General features: G+C 50.2%; 4 protein-coding genes across 4 annotated transcripts; 1 reads left to right on the top strand and 3 right to left on the bottom strand.

The window, feature by feature from the left end:
- Positions 1 to 272: 272 nt before the first annotated feature.
- DACRYDRAFT_118141 (uncharacterized protein) lies at positions 273 to 1414 on the bottom strand (the record flags this gene model as incomplete). Its single annotated transcript, XM_040770531.1, has 1 exon — positions 273 to 1414. The coding sequence occupies one exon, from the start codon at positions 1412 to 1414 to the stop codon at positions 401 to 403; it is 1014 nt and encodes a 337-aa protein (XP_040626324.1). The 3' UTR covers positions 273 to 400.
- Positions 1415 to 3662: 2248 nt separating this feature from the next.
- Positions 3663 to 4031, bottom strand: DACRYDRAFT_110147 (uncharacterized protein; the record flags this gene model as incomplete). The annotated part of the gene is made up of 1 exon (XM_040769012.1): positions 3663 to 4031. The coding sequence occupies one exon, from the start codon at positions 4029 to 4031 to the stop codon at positions 3663 to 3665; it is 369 nt and encodes a 122-aa protein (XP_040626323.1).
- An 822-nt stretch (positions 4032 to 4853) lies between these two features.
- Positions 4854 to 5332, bottom strand: DACRYDRAFT_110146 (uncharacterized protein; the record flags this gene model as incomplete). The annotated part of the gene is made up of 2 exons (XM_040769011.1): positions 4854 to 5008; positions 5059 to 5332. The coding sequence occupies 2 exons, from the start codon at positions 5330 to 5332 to the stop codon at positions 4854 to 4856; spliced, it is 429 nt and encodes a 142-aa protein (XP_040626322.1).
- Positions 5333 to 6504: 1172 nt separating this feature from the next.
- DACRYDRAFT_110145 (uncharacterized protein) lies at positions 6505 to 6881 on the top strand (the record flags this gene model as incomplete). The annotated part of the gene is made up of 3 exons (XM_040769010.1): positions 6505 to 6601; positions 6657 to 6719; positions 6769 to 6881. The coding sequence occupies 3 exons, from the start codon at positions 6505 to 6507 to the stop codon at positions 6879 to 6881; spliced, it is 273 nt and encodes a 90-aa protein (XP_040626321.1).
- Positions 6882 to 8700: the final 1819 nt, after the last annotated feature.

The raw sequence follows: 8700 nt of genomic DNA, 5'->3' as shown, positions 1-8700 counted from the left end.
GAAGCGCGCATGAAGAAGAGGCACTGGATCTTGACATACCAGAATAGTCATGAGCGTAAACTTGGTGGAAAAACGCTCTTCCTAACGCGCACCGACGAGGTGCCTTTCATGGAATATCAAGCAAGAGAGCAGCACCTTCAAGCAAACGAAGACGCCGAACAAGAAGACAGTGAGATACACAAAGGATAAAGATGGGGCGGGAGACACAGATTATAAGTACAAACCAACGAAGAGATGTTTGTTGAAAATCTCAAGCAGTACCCGGCCCTCCAGAAGACGACCCTACTTGTTACGGCAGTCGGTATCCCGGCCTGTACGAGCGCCCAAAGAGAGTTGTGCTACGTCGACACATCGCCCTATCCATTGCCAGGCGCCCTTCTAGCCCTTCTTACATGCAGACTCATTTCTTCCACGCAGATCCTTCCAACTCCCACACAGCCCCATCTGCAATCTTTTCTCCCATCCAGTCTTTCAGCGTCTCCCCCACTGCACCGTGCTTGAGCGGGTTCACCTCGTCGATCGTGGTCCCTTTGTACCGTTCCGCCATGCGCGCCTTCGGCGTCACCCAGAGTTGCTCTTCTGGCCGTCTTTGAACACTGAGGAACCTCGCATCGATCTCGTGTCCTGCTCCGGGGTAAAGAATCCGCAGATGCTTGACTGAGGGTGCGGCACGGAGCTGCCCTCCAACCGCGAAAGCGACTGGCTCTTCCCAATCGAAAGCGTTGAAGGCGATGGCCATCTCGCGAACATTCGGGCAGCGACGAGATATGAAGCACTGTTCGGCTAATATCGGATGATACGTGTGCAGCACGACACGTTCCACGTTTGGCCAAGCGGTCGAGTTCTCGGGGAACCAGTAGTGTGGGAACGCATGGTGAGGCTGAGATGCGAGGGAAAGAGTACGCAAGGAGGGGAACGAGAGTGTAGTCATGATGCCGTTCAGCACGGGGAGAGAGGGGTGACCAATGGGCGTAACATCGGTTGCTAGGGTGAGATGCTCGAGAGTGGGAGCGAGCAGCTGAAGGAGGCGAAGGAACAAGTCGGGCGGCTCAGCGCAGGGAAGGGGTCGGCTAGGTTGGCGATTCGGGATAGGGATGGTGTTCCAGGGTGTTGGGGGCTGCGAAATCGAGAGAGAGCGAACCGACTGCCGTGCATTAAGGTAGTTAGAGTCGATTATTAGAGGCAGAGCACTTGGTGACGGCAATGCGATGTCCTTGTACAGATAATAGATTGCACGCGCGTGCACACTTCGATTGACGAGTGCGAGAGCGCACAATGTGCGCACTATGCACCGTGGATGAGTGCCTGAGAAGGCGTATTTGAACAGGCACATGGTATCGATAATCTCGAATATGATGTCGAGAGGTAGCCTAGCTCCATGTTCAATACGACTTGATGGTGTAAGCGACGACATGGATACACTCGATGCTAAATGCCGTGATAAAGCTGCGACGATGAAGGGAGGCCGTCGTAACGCGACTGCACTCGCACAGTTATGGTCACATTTCGAGACCGAACAGCGCGGGGTAAGATTCCGGAAGACTCGCACTCATCACCGGAATATGTATCAGGCGTCTAGATGTTCGAATGACGTAGAAATGGAAGATTATTAAAGATTATTACCGCAAGTTCAAATAACTCACCAGTAGGAACGGGAATGGACCAGCCAAGCGGGCAAGGTAGCGCAATCAGAGACGGTCGGCGTTTGCACCGCCGCCCAGCAGGTGTGTGCATGTCTATGATCTGAAACAAACCATGGGAGTTGAATAACCTCCCTAACATCTCTGTGCACATAGCCCCCAATGCATTGATCAACAGCTCAAACAGTTTCACTAGAGCTCACACAATGCCGATATCAATAGCAGAGGTGTGGACAGTATGTTCCCAAAGTTGCAGGAAGAGTTACTGGGCTCGCAAGAGGTAGGGTCAACCAGGCCCTCAAACGCTGGAATGTCACACGTCCGTCCCTTAGGTCATGGGTCAACAAGAGGGCCTGAACTCCTATTATTCAGTACAGGTGCTTCAAGTGCTGAAAGTCATGCCGAGAGAGCAGAGGGTACTGAGCATACAGATTTCTAATACTACAAAATATAGTATGTACCAGAAAAAAGTGTTCCACTTCTCTAGAGCAAGAAGTATAATTGTAAGTAATGTATATATGACTACCTAATTGAGATCCATGGCCTCATCCGAGTCCACCAACTCTAACATGGTCTTGTTTGAGTCCAAGGGCATGGTCTCCTCTTTTGCTGGTGCACATGGTGCTACCAGTGCATATGGCAAACTCTCCATGTTGTCATGTAACCAGTGACAGAACTGTGGCATCTCTGCATCAGTCATGGATGTCTGGTCAACACCCTGCATGAATGCTATTATCTGGGCTAGCACCCACAACCCACAATCATGGCCATTCTGTTGTTCTGGGACCTAGATCATATTTAACAATATTCTCTGCCCCAGGGGGGTGAACACATGTACTGAGGCTGCATGTGCTTCCCAGCCTACCCATAAGCACCCAGGCTGGTCCTGGGAAGATTCCTTGGCAATTGCCATCACCATATGCTTTATCATCTGCATGTCTAATCAGTACTGGCTATGTGAGATATCCATGAGGACACACCGTAACAGCCAACCTCCAATGGTGACACAGTGAGTCATATATAATGATGTGGCATTTGACAAAGTCCACATGCCCCAGAACCCAGTGATTCACCATGTAGAGGGGGAATAGTCACTCTGAATGTTCCCAGCATGCTTCCATATTGAACACATTTCAGTGGAGTTTCTTAGCAACATGCTTTTCCATCCACTTCCTCCTCAAGTATGTGTCAAAGTCAGGCCATGCATAAGAGGAGAAGACTTTGCAACTAAAAGCCTCTCCATTCTTTTTGCTGGGGGGGGCTTGGTGGGAACTATGGGGTCAGAAGCAGGCCAACCTTGTTGGAACAGTACAACTGTGTTGCTGATGTTCCAGTTGTTCAACCAGCCAATGGTATCTCTGAATTGTTGGATGTCCTTAGCTACCAGAGAAACCTGGTGTGTTGCTCCCTTGAATACCTGTTCATCCCTGTTACCATGACCATGATTGATGGTGAGGTCAATGATGCCAACAGGTGGATGCCAGTCATCTGAATGAAGCTACCATCCACCATGAGCTATTGGGTGGCACAATGAGGATACTGACTTACCAACACCAGTTTCTCATCAAAAACAACAAGGTCTTTGGATTCATTGAGAGGTTTCTCAGGGGGGGCAGGCTTCTTGACAGGTTCTTTCACCTTGCTGAAACCAAGATGAGGGGGGAGAGGTTCTGGGTTCATGACTGCTGGATCCTCCCAGAACTCCAATGGACAAGGAGGAGGAGGAGGCATAGGGAACTGGTAGCTATACCAGCCCCCCCCCTCAAAAATGAGAGGTCTCCAATCTTCTGGCATTGGCACCAGCAGCAGTATGCAGTTCAGATTATCATCATTGCAAGTGCTGGGATCAGAGGGGTGGTAAGGCAAACCCCTATGAGGTGGAGGCCAAAAGGCTTGCCGTGGTGGAGGTGGTGGTGGAGATGGAGGGGGAGGTGGTGTTGGAGTGCAAGGCAATCTTGGAAGGATGGGGATGGGACTGGGAGTGCAGTACAAGCCGAGGGAGTCAATTGGTGACACTGGGTGTCAAGTCAGGAATGCAGGAGTAGCACTGACAGGAGGAGGGGGGAGGAGAGGGGCAGTATTCTCAGACACAGAGGTTTGTTCTGGTCCCTCATGCTCCATGACAGCAGCCACCTTGATGTCCATGATGGTGTCCTGCTCTGGGGAGTTCTCTTGCTCCAGGAAGATGTCCTCCTCCTCCCACAACTCCTTCTCCTGCCATTCCTGTTCCTGCTCCTGCCGCAGCTTCTCCTGCTGCAGCTGCAGGGACTCCTGCAGCTGTTGCCGGACCTGCTGGCTATCCTGCTCCCACAGTTGCTGCTGCTGCTGCTCCTTCCACCTCTGTTGCACTTCCTCCAGCTCCTGTGTCACCTGGTCCAGCTCTGCCTTCATCTCCTACATCTCTGACACCACCTCCATTGGCTCATCCATCTCTCTGCTGAGGTCTCCATGTTGTGATATCATGCTCTTCCTGTTGGCATCAGAACAAGCATGATCAAGAGGCACTGCAGCTATGGACTCAGATATGACATGGTGAAGGGAGGGCAGTTGTGCTTCCATTGTGATGTCACGAGCAGGAGAGGGGTAGTGGACATAGCAATGCCTTTGTGAGGGCAAAGCCAAACAACTTTGGGTATGGTCACACCTGTGACAGCTGTGGGGTGATGGCAAGGCTGAGCAGCTTCAGCTATGGTATTGCCTTCAATGGCTGTAGGGAGAAGGTGACCTGGAGTACCAAGCATGATCTCTACATCTGTGAGGAGCTGGTGATCTCTCCCTCTGATACTGGTTTGGAGATGAATATCTGGACTGGTTTGATTGTTGTGGAGACCAGTGATGGCGACCCACTGGGTGGATATTCTTCTGCATTGCAGAGCTTATGGGATTGTGAAGTCGAACAAGGGGAGGGTAGTTGAAGCTGTCTGGCAATGGGTAGGCTATCTCTCATAGTTGCCCATGAGGCCACCAACCTTTATCCGGAATGCAATTTGTGCTGAACTCAGATGTTTGGTAGTTCTTTGCGGGAGAGGATGGGGAAAATGATGGCCAGGTAAATGGCTCAAGTTTGCATTTGGGAGAGGCAGAGGGGGCAGGTGCTCTGGGTCTGTTGTCCCAGTCATTGTCAAGGACTTTTTGTTGCCAAAGTGCCATGCCCAGCGTGCCTTCCCATTTGCAAACAGCTACTGCCTGCAGAGATGATGGCCAGCATACTTGTCATTTGGCTGCCATCTGTTCCAGAATAGGGAACACCGCTAGCAGGTTGGGCAGGGCAGACTTGGCTTCCACATGGTACTGGAAGGCATCATACATCATGGACAGTGCAGACACTTGTCTCTCAGGCACCATGCAGGATTCAAGATAGGTTATGCCTGCAAAGAGGTTAGTAGTGTTTATAGTCAGAAGGTAGATGTATGCGCACCTTTCTGGAAGATGAACTCCCTGCAGTACATCTGCCAACAGAGAAGGATTTCCCATTGTTCATACATGGTTAGGATATGGTCCTCCAATGCATTGTTGAAGTCCTCCTGCCTTTGTCTTCTGGCATATGATGGTGGGCAACACTTCTTGAAGGTTGTGTTGAGCAAAGGCTTAGTTGAGTCCAGTTGTGGGATTAGGTCAATGTCGAGCTGGGTGAGCAAATAGTCAAGGCTCTCTGGGATGACAAACCAGTCTGCATTATCAATGGTAGACATAGTTGAGGAAAGGTATTGTAGGTTCTTGTAGAGAGGGAGGGGGAGCATGGTGAGTGAACACCATAATCGGGAGTTCACTTGAGAGGGGTATGACACTCATTTTCTTCACGCACATATGGCTACTTAGAGTGCCTGAGCAGTGCTTGTGGAGGACTTGGTTTGGGGAGGAGGGTAAGGAAGAGCATTGTCTTGCATGCTAGTCAAAAACCTCAAAGCCAAGACACCTGGTACTCCATGTGTGTCTGGCACCAGAGCTGTCCCTTGTGAAAGGTACACGCTCTGGGGAGGGGGGGGGAAAGGGGAGGGGAGGGGAAGCAAAACAGCATTGATGTTGTCAAGGGAGGAGATGTTGAGGAGACATTGAGGAGACGAGAGGAAAGGAGACAAGAGGAGACAAGAGGAGATGAGAGGAGATGAGAGGAGAGGAGAGAGAGGATGATGATGACAACAAGGTGGTGGTGGTGGTGGTGGCGAGGATGAGGTGGTTGTGGTGAGAAAATGGCAACTCACAGGCCACAGGAGCAAAGGTCACGTGAGTGTGGGAGCAAATTATCACATGCACAGGAGCAATAGATGTGGCTTTTAGGACCAAAGAGCCATGTCATCTTTTGCTTCCATGTACACATGATTTTTGCTCCTGTGCACCCTCATGAGCTTTGCTCCCATGGCCTGTGAGTCACCATTTTCTCACCACCACCTCCTCATCCTCACCACCCCCACCATGACCACCACCACCTTGTTGTCATTGTCCTCTCTCTCCTCTCCTCTCCTCTCCTCTCCTCTCCTCTCCTCAATGTCTCCTTCCTTGATGACATCAATGCTGTTTTGCTTCCCCTCCCCTCCCCCTTTCCCCCCCTCCCAGAGCACATACCTTTCACAAGGGACAGCTCTGGTGCCAGACACACATGGAGTACCAGGTGTCTTGGCTTTGAGGTTTTTGACTAGCATGCAAGACAACGCTCTTCCTTACCCTTCCCCCCCAACTGAGTCCTCTGTGAGCACCGCTCAGGTGCTCTAAGTAGCCATATGTGCATGAAGAAAACAAGTTTCATACCCCTCTCAAGTGAACTACCAATTATGGTGTTCACTGACCACCTTTCCTTCCTCCTGACTACTCCCTTCGATATCCTCAACACCTTTGAGCTGCATCCAAGCACTTGTTGTCCTCTGCTATGGTATTTGCGACTGCAGCAAAGGGCTTCCACAATGCACCTACTCATGCAGAAGATTCAAAGATGTTGTCAAGAGTCAAGGAGTCACAAGATGATGGTGAGTTTGCCTTTGGCATATACATTCTCATCTTACTGACATCACAATATGATAGACATCAATGATAACTCTGTGATGCATGCCCTGTTGGGAGCAATGGGTATGGACAAGAACCTCAGTGAGTAACATTATGCTGCATGCACAGTATATATCCTGATCATTCTCAGTTCCACCATATCCCCCTTCCACCGGAACCGTCAATGAGCTCCTAGTGGCCCCACACAAGACACCTGTCAGCTTGGAACCAACCCTCATCAGTGGCCATCAAGACAGATTTTGACTTTCCCTATTGTCAGTCAAACAGCTCTCCTGCCCAAAGTTTGACATCCCAGTCCTCACTCCTCAACAACAAAAAGATATGGAAAGGTGGTATGCTGAACACCTTCTGGAGGGGAAAGGTGTTGAACCCCATGACCTGTGCTGGGACGTCAACCAGCATGAATGCAATTTGCAGACACATTCCATGGAGGACTGGACAGTTTATGCCATGGCATGGGACCTGAAACATCCCCACTGCCCTTATTGTGAAGGTCCACCTGCAGATCCCCTCAGCGCAAAAGTTCATTGGGTGATCCTGGTCTGCAAAGCTTTCTCAACCATGCTGTTGAAGATGCACAAATCTGGAATTGTTCATCCGTGATGGGTCAAACATCTCAAGGCCATGCATATGTACTTGCAGCGCCCTCTTTTGGAGAACCTTGCTGCTGTACCAAACCACGAAGTCAAGGAACTCTACAAAGAGTTTGCAGGTAGCTGGTGCTGTGCCATCAATTGGCAACTCTTCTAGATGCCAATGTCTTTTGAACAAGCTGAGAGAATTTGGCTCATTGCCCAGTGCAAAGTGCATGACCTTCTTGGCATCGCAAACTTTGTGTTGGTACAGTAGATAAGGAATTATGCCTTCACTCCCCTCAATTGGCCCTGGACATGTAATTTTGTTGGTGTTCTGTATGACACTGTTCCTGAAGCACATTGTGAGACACTGTTGTGCAATGGAGTGCCAATGCTCCACTTTCACACTGTCAACACTGCTGATGAGTGTTTGACAGATGCCTGGGTCAAGCAACAACTGCAGATCCTGAAGCAAGTGTCCTCTCCCTGCATGCAAGCACAGTGTGCTGTACATGAAGGCCAGATCCATTGTCATGATGCACTCAATCTCAAACACTTGAAGAATGCGAACCAACCCAGCAAGCATCAATGCAAACATGCTAAGAAGCACAAAGAGGAGACAGCTATGTCTGTGGACTCGCCGACTGTCTCTACTAGCAACTCTGTCACTGCTACAGGCAACATCATCAACTGGGATGGTGCCAGTCAGGTATGTTGCAGCCTTCGAGATCAATTTGGTGCTCTGGGACCCAGCCCATTAAAGCTGCCAATAAGGAACATGCCTTGCATCCAGAGGTTCAAGCATTGATGCCATCAGGATCCAGCTCCCGCTCACCTCCTCCACTGAAGGAGAGCATTCCCCAATCTTTTGTAGACAATGGTGGGAAAAGAAGCATTCTGCCCATCTCTGAGGATGTCCAACAGCCCCCCCGTGGCATAGAGATGGTGGCTGCGCAGTTATCTCTCTCAAGTGTGGCAGCTGCAGTGGTGCTGCTGAAGCAGACTATCTCATTGAAGCAGTGGTCAGCTGAGCAAAAGGCCAGAAGGCAAGCAAACCATCTGGAGAAACAGCAAGAGCTTGAGGATTGTGATATTCTCCCCCACAAGTAATGTAACTGGCCAATATATATGTATCATTCTCTGCATTGCCCTGTGGACTGACATGTATGATATGTAATACTATCCCATCCCTCAGTGCATCCCTGTCCCACTTCCCCTGCCCCTCACCCCAAATCCTACCTGCTTCCCCATGCAATTGAGCTCAAAGGCCTTACTCTGTTTCTGCAAAAGGTGGCTTGCAATCTATGATACACCAGCAGCCTTGGTTATCCTGTATGTGACCCACCACAGCTTTGATGGCCGAGATGTCAAGCACTTGCATTGCCATCAACCTTGTGAACACCAGAGCTGTGCCATATGGTGGGGCTTCAGTATCTGCCTTGCAGAACTTTATGAATGCAAGCTCAAGAAGGACACTTTGAATTGGC

This window comes from Dacryopinax primogenitus, assembly GCF_000292625.1.
Source record: "Dacryopinax primogenitus strain DJM-731 SS1 chromosome Unknown DACRYscaffold_16, whole genome shotgun sequence".
Classification (NCBI taxonomy): domain Eukaryota; kingdom Fungi; phylum Basidiomycota; class Dacrymycetes; order Dacrymycetales; family Dacrymycetaceae; genus Dacryopinax; species Dacryopinax primogenitus.
Note: the sequence above shows the minus strand (reverse complement) of the source record. Positions and strands in the feature narration are given on the sequence as shown.